This window comes from Physeter macrocephalus, chromosome 5, assembly GCF_002837175.3.
Source record: "Physeter macrocephalus isolate SW-GA chromosome 5, ASM283717v5, whole genome shotgun sequence".
NCBI lineage: Eukaryota > Metazoa > Chordata > Mammalia > Artiodactyla > Physeteridae > Physeter > Physeter macrocephalus.
The window spans coordinates 78,096,587-78,124,418 of record NC_041218.1 but is presented as its reverse complement, the minus strand read 5'-3'; the positions used below and the strand labels follow the sequence as shown (position 1 = coordinate 78,124,418).

The window sequence follows — 27,832 nt, the reverse complement described above, 5'->3', positions numbered from 1 at the left end:
AATGGAACATTCCTTAATTTTCCACTTTTTTTTTTGGTAGTTCAAATATGCGTGCATATAAAATTATTCAACATGACTTTGTATAACCTAGCTGAAGTTGATAATACAAAGATTTGGGGTTTTTTACATATTTTTTCTTCTCTCACTTTGCTAACCACCAAATTAATAATCTTATATTTAATTTTCCATCCTAGATAGTGATCATTATCTGTCTTAAATGTTGAGCCATTCTAGTCTAGCTTCAAATTTAAAATTATTTATTCTAAATCTAGAAATGTTCCACTATTCTCTGAAATGTTGTGCTGTTAAAATAATGTTACTTTAAGAGTATTATAATAACGTCCTACATCAGTGTTTACTTCTGATGGTGAAGCTATCATCATTTGCTGTTTATTCAGCCTTTTTTTTTTTCCAGTTCCAGTAATAGCATGTGTGTTTTTGTATGTGCCAGTGACATTTCTGTTCTTTTATTCAGGAACCTAAATATTTCCATTCACAAATACCTTCATTAGTCAAAGCTGACCCTGAAAATTGGTTGTGAGATGACTTACAGTATAAAAACACACATAGCCTTTAAACTTAAAATACAGGGACTTCCCTGGTGGTCCAGTGAGTAAGACTCCGTGCTCCCAATGCAGGCGGCCCAGGTTAGTCCCTGGTCGGGAACTAGATCTCGCACACATGCTGCAAGCAGCAACGAAGATCCTGCTTCCAACAACTAAGACCCGGTGCAGCCTAAATAAATTAAAAAAAAAAAAAGAAAAGCATAACTCTTTAAATTTAAAATATAGAATACTACTTCTAGAGTTTCTAAATTTCAATTGAAAGCATTTTGGTATAAAATGAATTACTAAATTTTTTGCTAAGTGAAAATAGAACTGAAAAATTAAAACCATTCATTTCAAACAGAAGAGTATGATTATCTAGGATCATTTTTCAGGATCATTGCTCAATAAACACTGAAAAGCCTAAGGCTTTTTCTTGATCATTCAACCTGTTGATTTTTCTCTATTTGTTTGAATTGCTTTAGCTAGTCATTAAATCTTTATTAATAAAGAATGTGAAATTTCAGAGATTCATTTGGCCTGTTTAAGCTGTGAATCTGAAGAGAATAATTTTCTTCCTAGCTTCACTGCATGGATCAGTTATCAAATCTCCATTAAATAAAAAATTGTAATCTCCTATTCAAGAATCTCATGGGGGTCATTCTCAACAGAAGTCTTCCTGCTTTCATTGTTTCCAATTTTAAAAAATTCAAGCAGACTGCCTTTTTCAAAGCCTTTCTTTTCTTTTCAGCTCTTTTTTTTTTGTTTTTGAACTCCACTTTTATATTTTCTGTATTTATAATGACCTTGACTTATATTCATTCTCAATGATCCAGATTTTAAAATAATCTGTAATATATTGACTTTACACAACTTAAATGTATTTTCTTTTTAAAAGTAAACTAAAATACATGTAAAAGTAAAAATTAAAATGAAATTTCATGTATGTTTTTCAAAACAGTATTTTTCTTCTAAAATATTCAGAAGTATTTAGTACATTAAAAGGCAATGTATAAATTACAATTAATGGATATCAGAGTATTCAGTCAAAAATGTTTAAATAAAGCTGAATTTTAAATTCAGTTTTCTAAACCTTTAACTAAATCTTTTAACATATTTTTATAAAAATAAAACTATTCATAATTCTAATATTCGGTGTCCATTTAGTTGCCAATGTAAAGAATCAGTTTTCTATTTTACACGTTATGTCTAAACCACACATTTAGTAATATGAATTGTTCGTTATTACAAATGTTCCTCAGCTGCTATATTTATCTGTTGCAAACACAGTGCTAATGTATGAGGAACTACAAGTTGGAATACCAAGAGAGAAAAGCAAAGAAAGGGATGCTCAGCGCTACTGGGAAAGGACACTGCATTATGCAAGAATCTATTGCATTGTAGCGTCTGAGAGTAAGGATTTGTTAAGTAATTAATTTGTCTTCTCCCTTACCTAAGCATTTTTTGCCACTCAGGTGCTCCCAGTCCTCCATATCCATCTCCAAAGTTGGCCCAGTACACCCTACAGATCTTCACAATAGTCTAAATCAGTGCCACCTTTTAATCTTATTTTATTTATTTATTTATTTGGCCATACCACGCTTAGTTCCCCAACCAGGAATTGAACCTGGACCCTCGGGAGTGAAAGCACCAAGTCCTAACCACCGGGCCGCCAGGGAATTCCCTCAGTGCCACCTTTTTAAAGGACATAGGACAAGATATGTCCCTGAAGCCTGAATATCATTAGTCTCAAAAGAGGGTATGTAGGTTACAGGTCAGGCCCTGCCGCCCTAAGCACCAAGTCAGAGACCAAGGTGCCCATATGTACTTTAAGAAATGTACTTTTTGTATCTATGTGATATTTGAAGACTTATAAAGTGCAGGGTCCAGAGCACAGGCCCCTCTTGCTCACATCTAAGGTCCTGCCCCTATGTTGCTTCGTATTCTTTTTTTTTTTTTTTTTTTTTTTGCTTCGTATTCTTTGCTACAAACAAAACCATGATAAACTTTCTCATTTCCATCTCCTTAAGGATCTGTGAAGAGTTTCTCTGGAATACATACTCAGTAGTCAAATTGTTGGGTTATAAAGTATACCACATTTTTGGCCTTCCCTGGTGGCACAGTGGTTAAGAATCCACCTGCCAATGCAGGGGACACGGGTTCGAGCCCTGGTCCGGGAAGATCCCACATGCCACGGAGCAACTAAGTCCGTGTGCCACAACTACTGAGTCTGTGCTTTAGAGCCCGCGTGCCTCAACTACTGAAGCCTGCGCGCCTAGAGCCCGTGCTCCGCAACAAGAGAAGCCACCGCAATAAGCCTGTGCACCGCAACAAAGAGTATACCCCGCTCGCCGCAACTAGAGAAAGCCCACGCGCAGCCACGAAGACCCAACGCAGCCAAAAATAAAATAAATAATTTTTTTAAAAAAATCAAAATAAGGGGCTTCCCTGGTGGCGCAGTGGTTGAAAGTTCGCCTGCCGATGCAGGGGACACGGGTTCGTGCCCCGGTCCAGGAAGATCCCACATGCCGTGGAGCGGCTGGGCCCGTGAGCCATGGCCGCTGAGCCTGCGCGTCCGGAGTCTGTGCTCCCCAACGGGAGAGGCCACAACAGTGAGAGGCCAGCGTACCACAAAAAAAAAAAAATAATAATAAATCAAAATAAATAAAGTATACCACATTTTTAATTTCACTAAGTACTGCTTTCTGGAACAGCTATACTAGTTTACACTCCTGCCTATAATATGTAAAGATTTTCCCTATTTTACTATGCAAATATCTGATTTTTCAAAATTGAAATGGTATTGTCCTATACTTATTGCTTCACAATTTGAATTTTTCGCTTGCATAGTTTGATGTTGATTCACTGGTTGTATCCTTTAGGCAAGATTGTCTAGCCAGTAACCACTCAATTGTATTAGCATTAGAGTCATATTTACTGCATCCTTTATTCAATTAATATATTTGTTTATCCAGAGCACAAACTTCAGCAAACTACTAAAACTGTTCTTGGGACTTCCCTGGTGGTGCAGTAGTTAAGAATCCACCTGCCAATGCAGGGGACACGGGTTCGATCCCTGGTCCGGGAAGATCCCACATACCACAGAGCAACTAAGCCCACGCGCCACAACTACTGAGCCTGCGTGCCACAACTATTGAGCCTATGCACCTCAACTACTGAAAACCATGCGCTCTTGGATCCGTGAGCCACAAGTACTGAGCCTGCTTGCTGCAACTACTGAAGCCTGCATGCCTAGAGCTCATGCTCTGCAACAAGAGAAGCCACTGCAATGAGAAGCCCGCACACCACAACAAAGAGTAGCCCCCACTCCCCGCAACTAGAGAAAGCCCACGCGCAGCAACGAAGACCCAACACAGCCAAATAAATAAATAAATAAATAATTTTAAAATAAAATAAAATAAATTTAAAAATAAAACTGTTCTAGGCATTGGGGAACCCAAAGACAAATGGGGCATAATCCCCTACACTCAAAGACCTTGGAGTCTGGAAGACGTAATGAGACACCTATTCCAAAGCCTTGCAAAATTCAAGATTACTCTCATTTTCATTTCTTCTTCTACAAATTCATTAATATTGTCAAAAGAAAGGAAGTTAATCTGAAAATACATGTCTCTAGCAAACTCTCACTTCTAATGATGTGTTTACTCTGTAAGAGCACATAAACAATACCTTAAATAATCCTTTCTTGAGTCTTGCCCAGGATCAAATTAGGTGTGGGTTCTCCACTTTCTCCTTTTGGAAAATTGCCTCTGTATTCACCGATATCCAATATTGATTTCATTCCCCCTGATTGTCAAAATAACATTTGTTCAACCACTCATTCTGGGCTGTCTGAGTATGCTGGACATAATTCACGTAGTCCAGATGATTGAAATTATTTAGATCTCTGCACAACTTAGATACTCTCATTCTTCTAACCCACTTTGGTTTAACCATTTTCAGTATGAAGAGCATTCTCCTTGACATAGAAGACAGACGCAGAGTTCTGCTGACTCTGTCATTTGTTCACATTACACCGTTGATCCCAAGCATCACCTACAAGCAATGATTTTCTTTTCCATGGGCAGTAGAGTGACTAACAGCCAGTGACAACTGTTTTGAGGAAAGACCTGCGCCCTTCCCAAAGGGAGGAGGTGCTATTCCATATAAGAGAGAGAATTTGAAGTATCTTTAAATCCCCTGCTTACACATCCCCTTGGGTTAGAAATTCTAGTTGTTTTGTTCTTGATATAGTTGCCTGTAAAAAAAAAACACATTGAGAGGACCTATTTTCTGTGTATCTCAAACAAGATTAAGAAAGTTATTGTGATTGAATGTTGCCATGAACTCACAATTTCTCCCCTTGGGAAAGTTGTAAAAGGAGGACAAATCCTTCTCCCTGCTCCCTTCAACCTTTGCTGATAATAGCTCAGCTGTCCCCATGGGTGTCCATGATGTGGGATGTGGGCTGTAGGCAAAACCCATCAGGGACCACGTGCAGCCAGTTCCAGGCCCAGAGCCATGAAGATTATGAAAGAATCTGGACTTCTGCAGGAATCTGAGTACTTGATGGGTAACGTCTAGATATCACTTTGCTTTTTATTTGCTAAGGAATTAAGGGGACATGAACCCTGCTAATTAGTCTTTGTTGTTTCCATCCTTTAGTCTCTGTCTCACAGCAATAGAGGGAACTGAGATGTGTTCCTGCCCAAGAGGGCAGGCAAACCCAATTTGGGTAGTTCTTAAAACTCTGGTAGGAAATATTAAAGCAACTAATTGTTCCAAAACCATATGTTTTTTCCATCCTGTATATAACTTTGATATTTTAGATGAAATATAGCCTTATTTTGACACCATAGATAAATCTTGCCATTAAAAATTTGTGCTACAGGACTTCCCTGGCGGTCCAGTGGTTAAGACTCCACGCTTCCGAAAGAATGCTCAACATCATTAATCATTAGAGAAGTGCAAATCAAAACTACAATCAGATATCATCTCACACCGGTCAGAATGGCCACCATCAAAAAATCTAGAAACAATAAATGCTGGAGAGGGTGTGGAGAAAAGGGAACCCTCTTGCACTGTTGGTGGGAATGTAAATTGATACAGCCACTATGGAGAACAGTATGGAGGTTCCTTAAAAAACTAAGGCTTATTTTGAGAATTAAATGAGTTACTACACAGAAGGTGTTTAGGACAGTGCCTGCCTGGCACATAGTAAGCCCTCCATATACGTTAGCTATTGTTACTCATGCAAAGAACATTTCTCAATTGAATACCAACTGTCTCTCATACACTAGGCTGGCTGCTGAGGAACATGGAAGTGGATACATCGTCCCAGGCTGTAGAGCATCTGGGCCTTCTCTGGGAGGCTGAGAAGTAGGTAGCAATGAGAAGTAGTGGGATAAAGACTCGGCTAGAGCTTTGCATAGAGTATCATGAGGGCACAGAGGGAATTTGCAATTAGATACTGACTCTTCAGAATTGGAGGGAGGGAGACGTAAGAGGGAAGAGATATGGGAACATATGTATATGTATAACTGATTCACTTTGTTATAAAGCAGAAACTAACACACCATTGTAAAGCAATTATACTCCAATAAAGATATTAAAAAAAGAAAAAGACTCCACGCTTCCACTGCAGGGGGTGTGAGTTCAATCCCTGGTCAGGGAAGTTCCAGATGCCGCGCAGTGTGGCCAAAAGAAAAAAAAAAGGAAAGGAAAAAAAGAAATCTGTGCTGTATATTGTATGATTCGATTTATATGAAATGCCCAGGATAGGCAAATCCATAGAGACAGAAAGTAGATTAATGGTTGTTAGAGAATGAAGGGAAGGGAAAATGGGACATGACTGCTAAATGGGTATGGGGTGGCTTCTTTTTGGGGTGATACAAATATTCTGGAATTAGATGGTAATGATGGTTGCATAACTTTGTAAATATACTAAAACCCACTTAACTGTGCTCATTAAAATAGTTTAAATGCTGATTTTTATGTTATGTGAACTTTATCTCAATGAAAAAAAATTTTTTAATCTGCTTTGTTCTGCTCCAATAAATTAGTATTGTCGAATGTAAGGGAAAATACAAAGCAACAACTTATATAAAGCTGCAGAAGACTAATGTTAATAAAAGATGAGTTGACCAAAAGAAAAAAATAGGGAAATGTGTGTGTTTGGGGCACCCACCTGCATGCAGAGACCCCAGTATCCCGGATCCCTGACCTTGGTTTTCCAACACGCTCATACTGCCACCTGGTGGTTTTGAGTCTCCAAATCAGGTAGGGTCCAACATTTATGACTGACTGCCATCTCTTACCTATTCTTCTCTCCAAGCCTGCCCTCTTCTGGTGGTAAAGGATATGCAAAATGAATTCTTTAATAAGATTTGAAAATCCAAGTGGGTCAGTATATTAAGATCTACTAAGCTTCCAAACAGCTGAGCAACATGTTAACTCAGAGAACAGGAGAGGTAGAACTTCAGGCACACCTCATTCATTCCATCAAATAAATATTTATTGAGCCTGCTTTGTACCAGGCACTGTTCGAAGCTCTAGGAATATACCAGAGAATAAAACCAAAGAAAATCTGTGCCTTTGTGGAGTTTATATTCTTGTGGAATGGGGCAGGAAAATAAAAATTAAAGAACTAGAGTTACACATATCAACCTGAATACATCTCATAAACATAATGTTGTAGGGGAAACATTTTATCAGAAAACATACTATATTAAACCAGTTTTACAAAACTTTTTTTTTACAAATATTTTAAAATTTTATTTATTTGTTTGTTTATATTTTGGCTGCGTTGGGTCTTCGTTGCTGCACGCGGGCTTTCTCTAGTTGCGGCGAGCGGGGGCTACTCTTTATTGCGGTGCGTGGGCTTCTCATTGTGGTGGCTTCTCTTGTTGGGGAGCACAGGCTCTTGGCGCGTGGGCTTCAGTAGTTGCAGCACGTGGGCTTGGTAGTTGTGCTTCGTGGGCTCAGTAGTTGTGGCTCACAGGCTCTAGAGCGCAGGCCCAGTAGTTGTGGCACATGGGCTCAGTAGTTATGACACGTGGGCTCAGTAGTTGTGGCTCACAGGCTCTAGAGTGCTGGCTCCGTAGTTGTGGCTCACGGGCTTAGTTGCTCCACGGCATGTGGGATCTTCCCGGAGCAGGGATTGAACCTGTGTCCCTTGCACTGGCAGGCGGATTCTTAACCACTGGGCCACCAGAGAAGTCCCTTACAAAACTTTTAAATGTGCAAAACAACATTATATATATTGCTTAAGGTATATTGCATAAATAGGCAAGGAGTACTTGCTTCCACACCTGGAAAGAGGAAGAGCACCCATTTTTAGCATTTACTTTTTTCCATAATATAACCAGCTCAAAATATTCCTGAAATATTAACAATCAGCCCTTGTGAGCCTATAGGAGCAGCTCCAGCACAGTGCTGCTGGATGAGTTGGCCCTGTCTAGGAGAATGGATGATTCATTCCTAGTAACAGTAGGGAAGAATCATGGCTGGTATGATGGGTGAGTAGATGAGGTAGTGGGAGCTTATCAAAAATTCTCATTTTCCTAGGACATAGGAAGCAAGTGAGTTTAAGAGGGAAAAGTTTTGAAATGAAAAAGGAAAGAGGAGGGCTTCCCTGGTGGCGCAGTGGTTGAGAGTCCGCCTGCCGATGCAGGGGACGCAGGTTCGTGCCCCGGTCCGGGAGGATCCCGCATGCCGCGGAGCGGCTGGGCCGGTGAGCCACGGCCGCTGGGCCTGCCCGTCCGGAGCCTGTGCTCCGCAACGGGAGAGACCACAGCGGCGAGAAGCCCGCGTACCGCAAAAAAAAAAAAAAAAAAAAAAAAGGAAAGAGGGATCAAGATGGTGACATAAGAGGTTCCTGAACTGGCCTCCTCCCATGGATGCATCAGATATACGGTTACACACAGAGCAATTCCCTCTGAGAGAAATCCAGAAACTAGCTGAGTGACTCCTGCACATCAGACAAATGAGAAAATACCCACATCAAAATGGGTAGGAAAGCCTAAGACACACTCTCACTATAAACCCTGACCCTGGTACAGCACCACACAATTGGGAGGGAATTCCCAGTTCCATTTCATTAAGGTCTGTTCTCCCTGAGGAGCAAAGGGTTTGGATCACCCAATTTTTAAGGCTTCTACAGGAGGGACAGGCCCCCAAATCACCTAGCTCTGATAGTCAATGGGGATTGCATTCACAAGAGCCACAGGACTACAGCAGACACAGAAGCAGTTTTTAAACGTGCAGGAGACTCCTCACCACTCTCCCTGCAGCTATACACCTGGGCTCAGTGCAGAGGGAACAGGCAAAAATGCCCATCTCCCAGTTTCTTCCTGGAAGGGGTTTCACTCCATCCTTTCAGAGCTGCGGCCTGAGTGGTCCAGCTTCTAATTAGCCTGCATCTAGGCGCTAACTGTGATCCTTCCCTTTGGGACTCTGTCAGGTCTTGACACACCCTCAACTATTGGGAGCCACCAAGAACAAAAATGGCAGACTGGACAATCACAAAGGTTTGAGAAGCAGCCAGGAGCTCGGTCCAGGCTGTTTGGACACACAGAATGAAAGTTGAGAGGATGGAAATAGATATTCCATGCAAATAGAAACCAAAAGCAAACAGGGGTGGCTGTACTTGTATCAGACAAAGCAGACTTTAAGCCAAAAACTATAAAAAGAGCTGAAGAAGGTCACTGTATAATAAAGGGGTCAATCCTTCAAAAAGATACAAAAATTGAAAATATTTATGCACCCAACATCAGAGAACCTCAATATATAAAGCAAACATTAACAGACCTGAAGGGAGAAATAGACATCAACACAAAAATATTAGGAGACTTCAGCACTCCACCTTCAACAATGGATAGATCATTCCGAAAGAAGATCAATAAGTAAACATTGGACTTAAACCACAAGTTTGTTTCTGCAAAGTAGCAGAAAACGAACACCAGCAGACGTGGACCCCTCCCGGATAGATTTACCCACCGGGGAGAGCCAGTCAGTCGGCATTGGAGGAAAAAGACATTCCCTGTGGTCAGCTGCAAGCACAACTCTACCATCCTGTCCGTGGTGCTAACTGTTATGATTTTAGTAAATCAGCGTTTGTTACATAGAGCCCTAGTGAGCTGTGGTTCAACAAAAGAAGAACTGAGGTAGAGAGGTTTATTACTCACAGGTCCTTGGGAGGCCACTTGTTTTCCGGTCCTTTGTGCTGCAGCGTACCACCTAGGTGGAGTGTACTGCAGCTTCCCATCCCAGAGGGCACACTCCAAAAGAAGCAAACAAAGCTTCCCAAACCTCAAAGCACTGCTCATCCGAGCTAGTTTGAAGTGCCTCAGATGTGTTTTCCTTCTGTTAGCGTCCTACAGCAGGTAAATTTCCCCAGCGGGTGTTAGATTTGGTGTATATTTCCCGACTGTACGCACAGACCCAGCTACTATTAGAACTGGCTAAGATTTTCACAAGGTCACATTGTATTTTTTTAAATAAATTTATTTATTTATTTATTTATTATTTTATTTATTTTCTTTTTGGCTGCGTTGGGTCTTCGTTGCTGCACGCAGGTTTTTCTCTGGTTGTGGCGAGCGGGGGCTACTCTTCATTGCAGTGCGCGGGCTTCTCATTGCAGTGGCTTCTCGTTGCGGAGCATGGGCTCTAGGCGTGAGGGCTTCAGTAGTTGTGGCACACGGGCTCAGTACCTGTGGCTCGCGGGCTCTAGAGCGCAGGCTCAGTAGTTGTGGCACATGAGCTTAGCTGCTCCGCAGCATGTTGGATCTTCCCAGACCAGGGCTCGAACCCGTGTCCCCTGAATTGGCAGGCGGACTCTTAACCACTGCGCCACCAGGGAAGCCCGGTCGCATTCTATTCATGGCAACTCCTGTCCAAGTGTGAGCTCCTCAAGGTGCGGAGCAGTGGCTTTAGAAGGAGGAGAAGGAGACTCCCCTTCCCTGACACCCCATGTTTGCAGACGGCCCCAGGACTCTGAGTTTTAACCAGTACAGTAGGGACACCCTTGCCAGACAAGTCAGGGCTCCTTGCGAACGCAAGTGCGGCTGGGGCCAAGGTCCCTCTGTCGCTGCATACCTTGCTGCTGTCACACTTCATCCTCTGACCCTATGGGATATCATGGGGTCACTTCTGGTGCGTGGTAGCACAAGACCTAATGGTCTGGTATCAACATTCCTGGCTCTAATAGACAGAGGAGTCTAAATCACGGTAACTCCAGGTAACCCTTCTAAATTTCCCAAGCAAACCTCATACAGCCTACAAGGAATAGCAGGGAAAACTATAAAGAGTACAAATTAAGCTACATGTGTCTATTGGCACCATATTTCTCAAACAGTTAGTGGTGGTTGCCCCAATGGCTCTCTCTGTTCCTATTATTGGTATGGATGCCCTCACTCAGGGACACACCTGGTGGATTAAACCCAAATTGCTGGCCTTTCTCGTGGGAGCTACCACATGGGGACCTGTCCACCTGCCTCCTCCAGTGAAAACAGTAAATACACTACAATATGGGCTGAAGCAAGGTACAGAGGGCCTTTGGCTCATCATTAGAGATATGCTTGACCCCGGGGTCATTAGGCCCACCATCTCACCCTTTGATAAATAGCCATATCTGGCCAGTGTTAAAACTGGCCACCAAGGAAAGGAGATTAACAATTGACTATCGAAACTTAAATGCACGGATTCCCACCACTAAGGCTCTCATTGCCAATATTACAGAGATGATATATAACATCCAAAGGGCTCAGGGCCCCTACTTTGCTGTCCTAGATTTAGCCAACATGTTTTTACCCGGTCCCACAATCTAAATTTGTTTTCAATTTCAGGGCACCCAGTAGACCTTTACGCAGCTGCCTGTGGATTACCTATCTGAATAGCTCTTCCATCGCACATAACCTATGCAGACAAGATCCACATTCACTCAAACCAAACCACTGCTGCCTTGACGTCCGATAGATGACATTCTACTATAGGGGCCCTCTGAGGATGCAGTCTTGAAAGACTTATACCTGGTAACACAACATTTACAGCAGAGAGGACGGGCCATTACCCCACGTAAAATCCAAGGACTGACCACTTCTGTCAAGTTTCCTCACGACCAGGCCTCCCACTACCTACGGCAGGCACAGCACATATGGGTTCTCTTCCCCTTTGGGAGACAACACATTCCACACATATCCCTTCTACTCAGACCTGTTTATACTGTTTCATGCAAATTGGCTTTTTTCTATTGGGGAGAACCTCAACAAACTGCGTTATGGCTGGTGCAGCAAGGCACACCGCAGCCGCTGCCCTCAGTCCCTCCAGGCTCAGACTGCCAAGTCGAACCACTGTCAATGCCTCATAACGCCTCATGGAGTGTGTGGACTAAGGACAGCTCTACCTAGCTGTCCGTGGGGTTCAGGACCAAACATCTGCCCCAAACAGCAGCTGGTTACATAACACTCAACCACCAAATTGTGGAAGCCTACTGGGTTCTTTCAGAGACAGAGGCGTTAATAGGCTCACAGCTTTACATACAAGTCCCCACGCTGCCTTGGGTTGGGGATTCAGCATAAAAGAAGCTCATCATGGCCACTGAAGCCTCACTGTTAAAATGGAAATGGTACCTTCCGGAGAGAGTGAAACCCGATGTAAAGGGCATTTCCAAATTACAGGAGGGGGTGGCTTCCCCCATGCTCGGCCCCTTGCCCACTGACACTGAGGGGCGGCTAGTGGCACCCTCACTGCCGGCCTAACATTTTGGGGAGCCCCTTGGGATGGAACTATCTGACATGGAAAGGAAGTGGGTGATCTTCACCGATGGCAGCAACACCAATGTACACAATGCAGCCTGATACAAGGCCACAGCGTATCAGCCTGCTAGCGGCAGCTCACCAGTCCAGAAGGGTTCTCATGGCTCAGCCTGACTGACGGAGTCGGTGACAGTGTGCCTGACTCTCCAATAGGCCATAAAAATGAGACTCCCAAGGGCACACACTTTTAACTGACCCCGGGTAGTATCCAATAGGCTCACTGTCTGGTCTGGACAATGGCAAAGGGGTAATTTCATGATTCAGGGAAAGCCTATCTGGCTGCCTCCACTTGGAAAGAGATAACTATGCTGAATATGGTCACTCATGTCTCTGCCCACACAAGCCAGCAAACACCAGAAGCAAATTATAATAACGTTGCCAACTCCTTACCCAAAGTACGCACTTGTTCCAAGGCCCCCAGTGAGCCACCTCCCAAAATACCAGACATAGCCTGGGACACAACTATTCCTCCAGAGACGTCATACCCACTGGCAGAGAGAAGCCCTGTTCCATCAGGCCTTAAGGGGAGTGACAGCACTCACTGATGGGCATATACAGTTGACCCTTGAACAACGTAGGGGGTTGGGGCGCTGACCCTCACTAAGTCAAAAATCCGCCGATGACTTTACAGTCAGCCCTCCGCATCCGTGGATTCAGACAGCTGTGGATGGCGTAGTACTGTACTGACTGAAAAGAATCCATGCCTAAGTAGGGCCACACCGTTCAAACACGTGTTGTTCATCATCTCCCTCACCCCCAACTCTAGCTGAAGTGGTGGTTAATAATTGCCTCCTTTGCTCCCAGTCAAAACTCTGAAAGGCTCTCACGTGGGGATATGAACCCCTGGGCAACAGACCCTTCTCACAAAGGCAGATTGATTTTATCACGTTGCTGTTGCCTCTCTGCTGGAATCATAAGCACAGGACCATCATCATCCACACCTTCATGGGACTCCTGCTGGCGGCTTCCTATCACGTAATCTTCTTAGCCAGGTACCTGCTCGTCCCCTGTGGCCCATCAGACATCCTAAATTCAGATCAAGGTGCCCATTTCACCTCCCAAGCTGTCCAGCCCTGGGCTCTAGAACACGAAACTGTGGGGGATCTCCACTTCCTTACTGGTCCCAAGAGGCTACACTTGCTGAGCACATGACCTTCTCAAAGACATGCTCCTCAAGCTTTTTAACAATAAGTGGTCCCCCAATTGGCCAGAAATTGTACCCCAGCTCTAATACCGCTTTATTCCTAGCCCCCAGGTCTCCAATCCCCCGAACATCAACTACCAGTCTTCTCCAAGACTCCCCTGCTAGTACTCACAGGGAACCCCCTCTCCTGTGACATCAGAGAGGATGTCGTTCACATGCATTCACCAGATGAATGCTCCCCTTACCATTTTAATGCTTCGATCCTCTCACCATCTTTCACATGCTGGTGACCCAACTGAGGGCAAACTGTGCAACATGACCCAAGAGGACAAACCCTCTACCCAACTGCATGGAGAGCATGATTATACAGATTTTACTGGCCGAGACAATGGTCCAGTACCAACCTGGAAGCTGAGGCCATAGGCTTTGCCTCATGATTCGGGTTATAAAGGCTGATTAATTAAACCAAATTCATCAAAAATTTTGCAGAACGTTGAAATGATAGCTCCAGGACCCACTAGCAGAACTGTGTGGATCTCAGAGAGAGGAAAAGAGGGCCTCCACCTAGTGGATACCAGTCATTTTTGGAAATGAAATCCAAGCAGAAACACTGGCATCTACTGCGCTATCAGTACATTCAGGACAGGTCCCTACCCCACCTTAAAGGAAGAGGTAAACAACTCTTGTTCCAAAGCAAGTATATTCAGCCTTTGGTTAGTATCCAGAATGCTCACCAGAAGGAGGCCCTGCAAGCCAGTCAAATGCAAATACTCTCCTTTCTTGTGGCTATTACTCTTATTGCCTACAGCCTGGGTAATAGGTTGCTAGTAGACCCCTCGGTCCTAACTCTGCCTTGGGAGATGTGCAGAAGCCAAATCAGCCAGGTGCACAGCTGCATCACAGGATAGCTGAGTACCAGATGCTGGCAGGCCCTGTTAAAAGGGCTACAGTGAGTGAGCCACCAGGTGTTGATTCTGACCCAGAAGTCAGAATCCCCATTCCTCTACATTAAAGGGTACCAACAGAAGCAATGCTTCAGTGAGTCACTCCCTCATTATACCATGCTGAAAATTATATCCCAGGCAGAATGGCCCTCCCAATGTAGCCAAATCAAACTCATTGGGCTGGCAGATTTGTACCCTAATGAGCTTACTACAGTTTTAATGGGGTGCTCTCTGGATTGTAAAGCTGCTGTCCACAAAATGTCCCTACAATTAGCCTATCAATGTGCCCAGACTATATATAAATTGTGGATGGAGTTCCCACAAAGCTCAGTCATGGAGATCACATGCTGCTTTCCAAGGTAAACCCCTGACGGAGATCATTGAGATCCTCTCAACCAGCAGTAGAGTCCATTCTTTCAGTTTCATCCTGAGGCAGGCCTCTAGCATATGTACTCAGAATTTAACCCCAGCCAGCCATTCCTACCCTTCCTGGATCTCTACCTGGCAAGGCGATCCTTCCTTTATCTGGCCTTCGCCAATCCCAAGCACACCAACCCCTCAGACAACGTGGCTCCAGTCCAAGAGCTCACCGTTGGAGATGACGGCATCTCAGACTGTGACTCCACAACCCAAGAGAAAGTCAAGGAAGGCGATGTACTCCAACCCCACTGGACACTGGGACTTTCCCCTCCCAGATCACCTCCACACCAGGAAGGAAATTACTATGGTGACTGTTAACTTCCAGGCTGAGTTGCAAAAATGTTTTCAGGTGATCAACCCTGAGGACCCCATAGAATACTATTTCTCTGAAATAGCTAATTGCTGGCCTCGCGAACCTTGCATCCGTATCAGAATGCTTGCAAGACTGTAAGTCCCCTGGCAGCGCTAGACATCATTTCACCTTTGTGGTAAGCCAAACCATGTGTATTCTAAACCACACTAGCCACAATGAGGGACTTGGACGCAACACCCCTAGTTTGACCTACTTAGATCCCACGGTTAGGGACCTCTTGCGGTGTGTTCACTGCTCAGCATACTAGATTACAGCTTTTGCTTTCCACACGATGCATCCATAACAGACCCAATTTCTCTTGTTATTCCCACCATGACTACCAGCACCTCCGCCACACTCGAAATTGCTACCTCCACTCCTGTCCACATATTATCCATAAGCTCCTCACCATGGCATGCGACAACACTGCCCCGCACCACAACCAAGTGGGCCAGGTCTGACGTGACTATATTCATACAAATCTCCAAGATAGCAGCCCAGGCCCTGCAAGTAAAATGAAGTTGGACATGTCACCACACAGGGTCACACCTACAGCCCATTTAGAACTATGTATACTGCAGTTCTTCCTAGTGATCAGCCCTTGGGCTAGTTCCCTTCAAAACACAGCAAACCTCATTTAGGCTAAACCAAACCTCTAATCTAGACCCCAAACAGGGTACCCTGTGGGTAAGCATCAAAATAATTAACCTCCACGGTGGTACTTTCTACCAACTCTACTAGAACATAAAAGGCTGGACTTCACCCTGTGTACTCACTGCCCCTAAATGATAAATAACATCTCACTTAAGTTTTATTGGGGACCTAACTCAGGAGGCCAGTATCAAGTCCACTTGACTCTGCCCCATCTGCAAGGAATCTGCAGAGATGACCTTTATTACTGCAACAATGTCACCTTTGATATTCTAGCCACCTTTTAACCTCTTGGCATTTCTCTGCTAGAGATGTGTCTGGCTCACATACCAAGAGAGCCATTCTTATCCCTATCCTGTTGGGACTGGCTATCACCAGGCATAGGAACAGGTGCTTCTACCCTAGCCCAACAAGATCAAATATTAAAAACCATGCAGCAGGGCTTCCCTGGTGGTGCAGTGGTTAAGAATCTGCCAGCCAGTTCAGGGGACACGGGTTCGAGCCCTGGTCCAGGAAGATCCCACATGCCGCGGAGCAACTAAGCCCGTGCGCCACAACTACTGAGCCTGCGCTCTAGAGCCCACGAGCCACAACTACTGAGCCCACGTGCCACAGCTACTGAAGCCCACGCGCCTAGAGCCCATGCTCTGCAACAAGAGAAGCCACTGCAATGAGAAGCCGTGCACCACGATGAAGAGTAGCCCCCGCTCGCCACAACTAGAGAAAGCCCGCGCACAGCAACGAAGACCCAACGCAGCCAAAAATAAATAAATGAAAAGAGCTGCATCTCCAGCACCATTAAAAAAAAAAAAAAAACCACCCAGCAATTATCAGCCACCCTAACCAACTACAGGCAGATGCTACACCATACTCTGATTCTGATGCAGCAACAGTAAGACTCACAAGCACAAAAGATGACGGATAATTGACTGGTGTTAGATTTCCTCTTGGCAGAACAGGGTGCAGTCTGTTCTTCACAAGGCACCTCTTACTGCAGGTACATTAACAACGCAGGACAAGTACAGCCCAACCTCCACAAGCTATGTCAAGGTTTACAGATCATGCATCATATAATTAAAATATTTCAACAAATTCCCACACTCCTCAAGGTCCCTGATTTGTACTCATGGCTCTCTCCATCCACCTGGGCACAACAGCTAAACTGGATTTCACACAGTAGCAAGTCTATTCATCATAGCCTTCATCATTATTGCCCTAGTTAAATGTGCTTTTTGATGGCTTCTGAAAACAATTCCTATGTCCTTTAACATATCAGCTACACAGGGGATTGTATTCCTAATGTTGAGGCATCACAGGATGGATTGTTGAGAGTTTAGCTGCTACATGGTATTGCTGCCTTGGCATCCATTTTGTTTGGCCAAATGACCTGCAGGTGCTTTATTTAAAATGACACAAGCCCGTCGTTCAGGTGCATGCCCTAGATAACAACCCATGGAGTACAAACAAAAGTTCCAGATATGACTCCTCCAACAGCCCTGTGATAAACAGTTTCCCCGGAGTCCCAGGGCCTTCTACCTTAGATAAGACCCCTGAAAAAGTTTATCAAAATTCCACTCATTTTTGTTTTAATTGACCAATCCAGCCTTAACCCGCAAACTCCAAAGCACATCACCTTTGGACTCTAATAAAGGTATGTTCCCCAGGTCCTGTCATTCTCTCTGCCTACACCCTGCCTTGATCTCCCCACATGACCTGTGAGGCGTCCTTTCTCCAGGACCCGAGAGGAATAAACTTCTCTGTTTCTTTTGTGGTCTTTTATTGAACTATATGTCACCCTGGGACTCTACTTAACAAAAGTTGATTTAACAAAATCATAACAAAGCTCCTGCACAGCAAAAGAAACCATCAACAGAAAGAAAAGGCACCTATGGAATGGGAAAAAATATTTGCAAACCATATATCTGATAAGGGATTAATATCCAAAATATACAAGGAATTCAGAAGAAAAAAAAAACAATTAACACAATTTAAAAATGGGCAAAGGGGGCTTCCCTGGTGGTGCAGTGGTTGAGAATCCGCCTGCCAATGCAGGGGACCCGGTTTGAGCCCTGGTCCGGGAAGATCCCACATGCCGTGGAGCAACTAAGCCCGTGCACCACGGCTACTGAGCCTGCGCTCTAGAGCCCGCGAGCCACAACTACTGAGCCTGCATGCTGCAACTACTGAAGCCCACGTGCCTAGAGCCCGTGCTCTGCAACAAGAGAAGCCACTGCAATGAGAAGCCCACACACCACAACAAAGAGTAGCTCCCCGATCACCACAACTAGAGAAAGCCCACGTGCAGCAACGAAGACCCAACGCAGCCAAAAATAAAATAAAATAATAAATACATTTATTAAATAAATAAATAAATAAATAAAATGGCCAACAGGTACATGAAGAGATGCTCAATATTACTAATCATCGGGGAAATGCAAATCAAAACTGGAATGAGATGTCATCTCACAGGTGTAAGGATGGCGATTATCAAAAAGACAAGAGGGCTTCCCTGGTGGCGCAGTGGTTGAGAGTCCGCCTGCCAATGCAGGGGACACGAGTTCGATCCCTGGTCCGGAAGGATCCCACATGCCGCGGAGCAGCTAAGCCTGTGCACCACAACTACTGAGCCTGTGCTCTAGAGCCTGTGAGCCACAACTACTGAGCCCACGTGCTGCAACTGCTGAAGCCCGCGCGCCTAGAGCCCGTGCTCCTCAACAAGAGAAGCCACCGCAGTGAGAAGCCCGTGCACTGCAGCAAGGAGTGGCCCCGCTCGCCACAACTAGAGAAAGCCCACGCGCAGCAACAAACACCCAACGCAGCCAAAAATAAATAAACAAAATAAATAAATTAAAAAGACAAGAGATAACAAGTGTCGGCAAGGATATGGAAAAAAGGAACCTTTATAAATTATTGGTGATGTAAACTGGTACAGCCACTATGGAAAACACTATGGAGTTTCCCCAAAAAATTAAAAATAGAACTATCATATGATCTAGCAGTTCCACTTCTGGGTATATATCCCATGTTCATTACAGCATTAGTCACAATAGTCAAGGCATGAAAACAACCTGGGTATCCACTGACAGATGAGTGGATAAAGAAAATGTGATGTATATATACAATGGAATATTATTCAGCCACAAAAAGAAGGAAATATTGCAATTTGCAACAACATGGATGATCCTTGAGGTTATCATGCTATGTGAAATAAGCCAGACAAAGAAAGACAATACTGCACAGTGTAACTTATATGTGGAATCGCAAAAAGAAAAAAAAAAAGTCAAACTCATAGAAACAGAGAGTAGAATGGTGGTTGCCAAGGACTGGGAGGTGGGGAAATAGGGAGAGGCTGGTAAAAGGCACAGACTTTCAGTTATGAGATTAGTAAGATCTAAAGATCTAATGTGTAAGATGGTGACTATAGTTGATAATACTACTGTATTTTATAGTTGAAATTTGCTAAGAGAGTAGAACTTAAGTGTTCTCACCAAGGGAAAAAAAAGTAAATATATGAGGTGACGGATGTGTTAATTAACTCGACGGTGGGAATCCTTTCACCACGTATACGGATACCAAATCATGCTGTAGGCTTTTAATATATTACAACTTTATTTATCAACTATACCTCAATAAAGCCAAAAAAAAGCGAGGAAAGAAATAAAATAGTTGTCTAGAAAAGGAGAGTAAAGAGGTTAGGGAAATATATTGTTGGGTAGCATTAAGGTTCCACTTGAGGTTAGTGGTCATAAACTTGAAGAAAGAACAGTTAGCATAACTGAATGCTTTGGTTCAGCCATATTCAGCTGCATGGTGTAGGCTCTGGGTAGATGGATAACTGGATTTTACCAGGGACAAGTAAAAGTTGTGAGGATCAGTAGATTGACTGTCCTCATCACATCAAAGGTTTGTGGAAATCAGACTGCTAGAAGGAATGAGCTAAACTGACAGGAGGTAGCGGTCAGAAAATGGACCGCGTGAATTGAAATGATGGAGACACTGCAATTAAAGTCAATGAGAAACAAGGATAAGTGAGCAAGTGACTGAGGTAGGGCGGAGAGTAAGATTCTTGCAGGAGAGGAATACAAGGAACTGAGAGTCTAGGATGTTGAATGGATAGAGAAATTACTAAGATTTAAGACAGTTGCAGTGTTGAAGAGAATGACAGTGAAAGAGGAGCTCTAATCAGTAAATGACTGCAGTAAAGAGAGGAACTGAGTGAGTGTCAAGCCTGATAAGAAATTCACAACTCAACTTTTTCTTAAGGATTTAGGGGAAGGGGCGGGGGCCGGTGGGGGGCCGGTGTTTGAAAGCAGTGAGAAGATAAAATACTTCCCAGTCCTGTTACAAGAAAACACAGACACTAGTTGAGAAGCCTGCAGGTGAAGCAGTTCCTCCAAGACAGAGTCAGGGCGTCTCAACCCGAGCCCTGCTGATGTTTGAGGCCTGAAAATTCTTTGTTGTTGGGGGCTGTCCTGTGCACTGTAGGATCTTTAGCAGCATCCCTGGCTTCTAACCACTAGTTGCTAGTAGGATCACCTCTAGTGTGACAACCAAAAATATCTCCAGACATTGCAAAATGTCACCAGGGAGTGGGGCAAAATTACCTGCATTGAGAACAACTGAACTAGAGCAAGAAGGTGCAGGAAATATTCAAATAATAGATTTAAAACATAAGGGCGGGGCTTCCCTGGTGGCGCAGTGGTTGAGAGTCCGCCTGCCGATGCAGGGGACACGGGTTCGTGCCCCAGTCCGGGAAGATCCCACATGCCGCGGTGCGGCTGGGCCTGTGAGCCATGGCCACTGAGCCTGCGCATCCGGAGCCTGTGCTCCGCAACGGGAGAGGCCACAACAGTGAGAGGCCCGCGAAACGCAAAACAAAAACAAAAACAAAAAACATAAGGGCGGGACCTCCCTGGTGGTCCAGTGGTAAAGAATCTACCTTCCAATGCAGGGGACGCAGGTTCGATCCCTGATCAGGGAACTAAGATCCCACATGCCGAGGCGCTGAAGCCTGTGTGCCGCAACTACTGAGCCCGCACGCCTCAGCAAGAGAGCCTGTGTGCCACAAACTACAGAGCCCACAGGCTTTAGAGCCCGCGCACCACAACTAGAGAGAGAAAAACCCGCAAGCCACGACTAGAGAGAAACCCGCGCGCCGCAAGGAAGAGACTGCACGCCACAACAAATGATCCCGCATGCCTCAACGAAGATCCCACGTGCTGCAACTAAGACCCAACACAACCAAAAAATAAATAAAGGAAAAATAATAAAACATAGGGGAGTTTTGCAGATGATTAACCATGAGCCCCAGAAGGCAAAGAGGAAAAGGTGGGGATAAATTTAAGCTGAAAGTTCTTCTGTGCACCAGTCAAATCATACCACTGGCAGCTGACAGATCAAGGCTGGTCCTATCAAGGTGTTTAAAGATGAAGTGAATTTTCTCTGTTTTCTGCAAAGGTGTGTCTCTGCTCTCGAAGTTGCTCTCTTTGATATCACCATTGCCTAATGAAGGTTGGTGACAGGGACAATAAGTTAACAGACCTTGGTACTCCTGCAGCTCTTAAGACTTAAGCTCTACATCAATGCAGGTCCAACTGCCAGTGATAAAATTCCATGGTGCATTGAGGTTGAAATATCCAACCAAGAATGTCATCACAAAAAGTTCTGAAAACTGGAAAAGATGGCATAAATTGAAATTAAGTTTAATCTGATTATCCTTTAAAAATAATGTTGGTGTTTTAAAATATTTGTTGAGTAATCAATACGTTCACATGGTTCAAAATTAAGAAGGTACTGAATGGTTTATAGTAAAAAGACTCCTTTCACCTAGGTCTTTCAGTTCCCCTCCCCCAGGAAAAGAATGATATCAGGGTTTTTTATATCCTTTCAGAGATACTCTCTGTATATACAAGCCAATATGGATACTGAATAGATTTTTTTTAAAAACAAACCTCTTATTTATTTATTTGGCTGCGTCGGGTCTTAGTTGCAGCACTTGGGATCTTTGTTGTGGTGAGCGGGCTTCTTTCTAGTTGTGGTGCACGGGCTCTAGAGCATGCGGGCTCTATAGTTGTGGTGCATGGGCTCCAGAGGGCAAGGGGTCAGTAGTTGCGGCATGCGGGCTCTCTAGGTGTGGCAGGCAGGCTCTAGAGTGTGCAGGCTTAGTTGCCCCGCAGCGTGTGGGATCTTAGTTCTCCAACCAGGGATCGAACCTGCATCCCCTGCAATCCACCCTGCAAGGTGGATTCTTAACCAGTGGACCACCAGGGAAGTCCCAGGAATAGATTTTTTTTAATGTATTAAATTCTTAGACATGATCACACCACTATCATATTCAAACAATTATAAATGATATTGTTATATACAGCAAGTTTAAAACTCATAATTTATATTTCTGTATTAACAGTGTGTATAATCGATTACATATCATTTGATAGATCACACAGCATAATAATTTTTTTAAATTAATTAATTAATTTTTATTTTTGGCTGCATTGGGTCTTCTTTGCTGTGTGCGGGCTTTCTCTCGTTGCAGCGAGCGGGGCTACTCTTCATTGTGGTGTGTTTGCTTTTCATTGTGCTGTCTTCTCTTGTTGCGGAGCACGGGCTCTAGGCAGGCAGGCTTCAGTAGTTGTGGCCCGCGGGCTCAGTAGTTGTGGCCCATGGGCTCAGTACTTGTGGCTTGTGGGCTCTAGAGCGCAGGCTCAGTAGTTGTGGCGCACGGGCTTAGTTGCTGCGGGGCATGTAGGATCCTTCCAGACCAGGGCTTGAACCCCTGTACCCTGCATTGGCAGGTGGATTCTTAACCACTGTGCCACCAGGGAAGCCCTAATAATTTTTATATAGGGTCCTTCTATTACTTGTTTATAACACCTGATTCATTTTTACTGCCACAATAAATTGAAAAGGAAAAAAAATCATCATCACAGGTTCATTGTTGCTTCATTGGGGCAATTTTGTCTGGAAGCATTTTGGAACCACTTAAAGTGATTAAGGGTCAACATAATGGTTTCACATTCCAGATAGACTGTTCAGCTTTCTCTCTCTTTGTTGATCTTTCTTTTCTTTCTTTCTTTCTTTTTTTTTTTTACTTATGGCATTTTAAAATTTGAGATATACTTCATATAACATAAAATTCACTAGTTTATACAATTCATTGTGTTTTGGTATATTTGCTCTGTTCTATAACAAACATAACCACTATCTAATTTAGAACATTTCCATCACCCCAAAAATAAACCTTGTACCCATTAGCAGTTTGTCTCCAATTCCCCCTTCTCATTCTCTGATAATCACTAATCTACCTTCTGTCTCTATGAATTTGCCTACACTGACATTTCACATTAATAGAATCATACAATATGTGGACTTTTATGTCTGCCTTCTTTGAATTCGTGTAATATTTTCAAGGTTCATCCACATTGTAGCGTATAACATTACTTCATTTTTTTATGGCTAAATAATATTATATTGTAGGGATATACCACATTTTCTTTATCCACTCATCAGCTGACACACATTTGTTTTGTTTTCACCTTTTGGCAGTTATGAACAATGCTTCTATAACTATTTGTGTACAAATTTTTGTGTGAACACACGTTTTCAATTCTCTTGGGTATACACCTAGAAGTGGAATTGCTGACTCATATGGAAATTCTGTGTTTAACTTTTTGAGGAACTCCCAAACTGTTTTCCACATCAGCTGCATCATTTTACGTTTCCACCAGCAATGTATGGGAGTCCCAATGTCCAATTTCTCTGCATCCCTGTCAACACTTGTTATTGTCTGGTTCTTATTTTTTAAACATTTTTTAACTTTTATTTTATATTGGAGTATAGTTATGGTTTTGAAAAATTATTATTATAACCATCCGAGTATGTGTAAAGTGGTATCTCATTTGTGGTTTCCATTTGCATTTCCCCAATGACCCATGATGTTGAGCATCTTTTCATGAGCTCATTGGCCATGGGTATATTTTCTTTGGAGAAATGTCTATTCAAGTCCTTCGCTCACATTCAAACTGAACCATTTGGGGTTTTTTTCTTCAGTTGTAAGAGTGTTTAATATAATCTAGATACTAGACTCTTGCAAATATTTTCTCCTGTTCTGTGATTTGTATTTTCACTCTGTTGATAGTGTCCTTTGATACCCAAAATCTTAACATTTTAAAAATTTGGGGGGGCTTCCCTGGTGGCACAGTGGTTAAGAATCCGCCTGCCAATGCAGGAGACATGGGTTCAAGCCCTGGGTCCAGGAACTTCCCACATGTCGCAGAGCAACTAAGCCCGTGCACCACAATTACTGAGCCTGCACTCTAGAGCCCGTGAGCCACAACTACTGAGCCCACGTGCCACAACTACTGAAGCCCATGCGCCTAGAGCGCATGCTCCGCAACAAGAGAAGCCACCGCAATGAGAAGCCCGTGCACCTCAACGAAGAGTAGTCCCTGCTCTCTGCAACTAGACAAAGCCCACGCGCAGCAACAAAGACTAAACGCAGCCAAAGATAAATAAATTTATTTTTTTAAAAAAAGAAAGAGCTTTTTTAGCACCATCTGCTCGCCACACTGCCTTCTGCTCCTCCCGTCACCGTCCTGAGTCACTGCCTGTGCAGCTCCGGCCGCCTGGCTCCCCGTGCTAGCCACAGATATTTGGCGCTCATACAATATGGCAGACATCGACAACAAAGAACAGTCTGAACTTGATCAAGATTTGGATGATGTTGAAGAAGTAGAAGAAGAAGAAACTGGTGAAGAAACAAAAATCAAAGCGCGTCAGCTGACTGTTCAGATGATGCAAAAACCTCAGATTCTTGCAGCCCTTCAAGAAAGACTTGGTCTGGTAGAAACACCAACAGGATACATTGAAAGCTTGCCTAGGGTAGTTAAAAGATGCGTGAATGCTCTCAAAGACCTTCAAGTTAAATGTGCACAGATAGAAGCCAAGTTCTATGAGGAAGTTCATGATCTTGAAAGAAAGTATGCTGTTCTCTATCAACCTCTATTTGATAAGCGATTTGAGATCATCAATGCCATTTACAAACCTACAGAAGAAGAATGTGAATGGAAACAGATGAGGAAGATGAAATTTCAGAGGAACTAAAAGAAAAGGCCAAGATTGAAGATGAGAAAAATGATGAAGAAAAAGAAGACCCCAAAGGAATACCTGACTTTTGGTTGACCGTTTTTAAGAATGTTGACTTGCTCAGTGATATGGTTCAGGAACATGATGAACCTATTCTGAAGCACTTGAAAGATATTAAAGTGAAGTTCTCAGATGCTGGTCAGTCTATGAGTTTTGTCTTAGAATTTCACTTTGAACGCAATGAATATTTCACAAATGAAGTGTTAACAAAGACATATATGATGAGGTCAGAACCAGATGATTCTGATACTTTTTCTTTTGATGGACCAGAAATTATGGGTTGTACAGGGTGCCAGATAGATTGGAAAAAAGGGAAGAATGTCACTTTGGAAACCGTTAAGAAGAAGCAGAAACACAAGGGACGTGGGACAGTTCGTAGTGTGACCCAAACAGTTTCTAATGACTCTTTCCTTAATTTTTTTGCCCCTCCTGAAGTTCCTGAGAGTGGAGATCTGGATGATGATGCTGAAGCTATCCTTGCTGAGGACTTTGAAATTGGTCACTTTTTACGTGAGCACATAATCCCAAGATCAGTGTTATACTTTACTGGAGAAGCTATTGAAGAAGATGATGATGATTATGATGAAGAAGGTGAAGAAGCGGATGAGAAAGGGGAAGAAGAAGGAGATGAGGAAAATGATCCAGACTATGACCCAAAGAAGGATCAAAACCCAGCAGAGTGCAAGCAGCAGTGAAGTACAATGGTCTACCTTCTGCTTCCCTGGAAAGGATGAATTTACATCATTTGACGAGCCTATTTCAAGTTTTTGTTTGTTTGTTTGCTCGTTTTTGTTTTTGTAGCCTAAAATTAAAATGTCAAATATAATTTTTAAAAAAAAGAAAAAAGAAAGAGACAGGGAGAAAGAAAGAGAGAGAGTGCTTGCTTTGGCAGCACATATACTAAAATTGGAACAATACAGAGAAGATTAGCATGGCCCCTGTGCAAGGATGACACGCAAATTCGTGAAGCGTTCCATATTTTTGAAAAACAAATACTGTATGCTAACACATATATATGGAATCTAAAAAAATTTTAAAAAGGTTATAAAGAACCTAGGGACAGGACAGGAATAAAGACGCAGATGTAGAGAATGGACTTGAGGACACGAGGAGGGGGAAGTGTAAGCTGGGATGAAGTGAGAGAGTGGCATGGACATATATACACTACCAAATGTAAAATGGATAGCTAGTGGGAAGAAGCTGCACAGCACAGGGAGATCAGCACAGTGCTTTGTGACCACCTAGAGGGGTGGGATAGGGAGGGAGGTAGGGAGACACAAGAGGGAGGGGATATGGGGATATATGTATAGGTACAGCTGATTCACTTTGTTACACAGCAGAAACTAACACACCACTGTAAAGCAATTATACTCCAAAAAAGATGTTAAAAAATAAAATAAAATAAAAACAAAAATACACCTTTAGGGGCTTCCCTGGTGGCGCAGTGGTTGAGAGTCCGCCTGCCGAAGGAAGGGTGGAAGGGCAGAAGGGAGAAAGAGAAAAATAAAGAGAGGGTAGGAAAAATTGGATCATTGTAAATAAAAGAGATTAAAGAGATAAAATGAGAAAAAGCAATCTTGGTGCTTGATTAGATCCAGATTTTAACAAAAAAATTTAAACGAGTTTTGGGACAATAGTGTAAATTTGATAATGAACTATTAGGTGGTATTAGGCAATTATTGTTAAAGTTTAGGTGTGATGATGGTATTATAGGACATAATATTGCAGTTACATAAGAAAAGTCATTTTTAAGAGATGTATATTGAAACAGTTATGCAATATCAGAATATTTCAATTTAATTTAAAACACTTCAGCATTATAGCAGACTCTCTTTTTTGTGTGCATGTTTAAAGCAAACACTAAAACTCTGTATGTTAAAAAAAGCTATCAAAAAAAAAAAGCTATCACTGCAAATAATGACCTTTTTGGACAGTCCTGCCACACTGTCAAAACAATATAAACTATTCTGTGTGTTTGCTTTTACTTTACTTTTATGACAAGTTTGTGTGATCTCAACACTTTAGTTCTTAGTTAAAACAAGCAAGTTTTGAGTGACTGGACATTAATCTTGGGTCTGGTCACTTGAGCTCTGTATCTGCAATGCCAGAGGCTTGCTGGGGGCACTGGAGCCTAAGTGGTTAGAAGTGTTAATCCGCCCAACTTTAAATCCCAACTCTGCCTTGTGCCAGCTGACTGGCTCTCCTTAAACAAGTCACTCTACCACTCTCAGCCTCAGTTTTCTAGAAAATGAAGGTAATAATATTAATTATTCTTCAGGTTGCTGTAATAAGTGAGATAAACTATGTTAATTTCTTAGTACAGTGCCTGATACATGGTGAGGACCCAAAGGTATTATTATTGCTACCAGACGTTGGGTGGGCCACACAACTTCTGCCTCTGTGAAATCAAGAAATTGGATTAGATTATTTCTAAACTTGTTTCCATCTCTCTGTTGGTGTAAGTGACTTCCCCTCCCTGAGCCTTCACGTCTGCATTTAAAATGAGGAGACTAGGGACTTCTCTGGTGGCGCAGTGGTTAAGAATCCACCTGCCAAAGCAGGGGACACGGGTTCGAACCCTGGTCCGGGAAGATCCCACATGCCGCAGAGCAACTAAGCCAGTGTGCCACAACTACTGAGCCTGCACGCCACAACTACTGAGCCCACGTGGCTAGAGCCCGTGCTTTGCAACAAGAGAAGCCACTGCAATGAGAAGCCTGTGCACCACAACGAAGAGTAGCCCCCGCTCACCACAAGTAGAGAAAGCCCACATGCAGCAACGAAGATCCAAGGCAGCCAAAAGTAAATAAATAAATTAA

The 27,832-nt window shown here is 43.3% G+C and overlaps 1 protein-coding gene, 1 long non-coding RNA gene and 1 other non-coding gene across 3 annotated transcripts in view; 2 read left to right on the top strand and 1 right to left on the bottom strand.

Annotated features, from left to right (window-relative positions):
* LOC129392141 (uncharacterized) overlaps positions 1 to 27,832 on the bottom strand; it is a 34,033-nt gene continuing 6,201 nt past the window's right edge. Inside the window, exons 2-3 of the long non-coding RNA XR_008617427.1 lie at positions 4,236 to 4,352; positions 1 to 735 (exon numbers count right to left, since the gene is read on the bottom strand). This is a non-coding gene — a long non-coding RNA (uncharacterized lncRNA). The remainder of the gene's footprint in view (positions 736 to 4,235; positions 4,353 to 27,832) is intronic.
* Positions 24,453 to 25,774, top strand: LOC102973354 (nucleosome assembly protein 1-like 1). Its single transcript, XM_055085049.1, is given in 2 exon segments — positions 24,453 to 24,936; positions 24,939 to 25,774. Coding segments are annotated over 2 exon segments (1,170 nt in total). The 5' UTR covers positions 24,453 to 24,536; the 3' UTR covers positions 25,709 to 25,774.
* LOC112067199 (U6 spliceosomal RNA) lies at positions 25,890 to 25,996 on the top strand. The gene has a single exon (XR_002893141.1). It is a non-coding gene; the product is annotated as a U6 spliceosomal RNA (small nuclear RNA).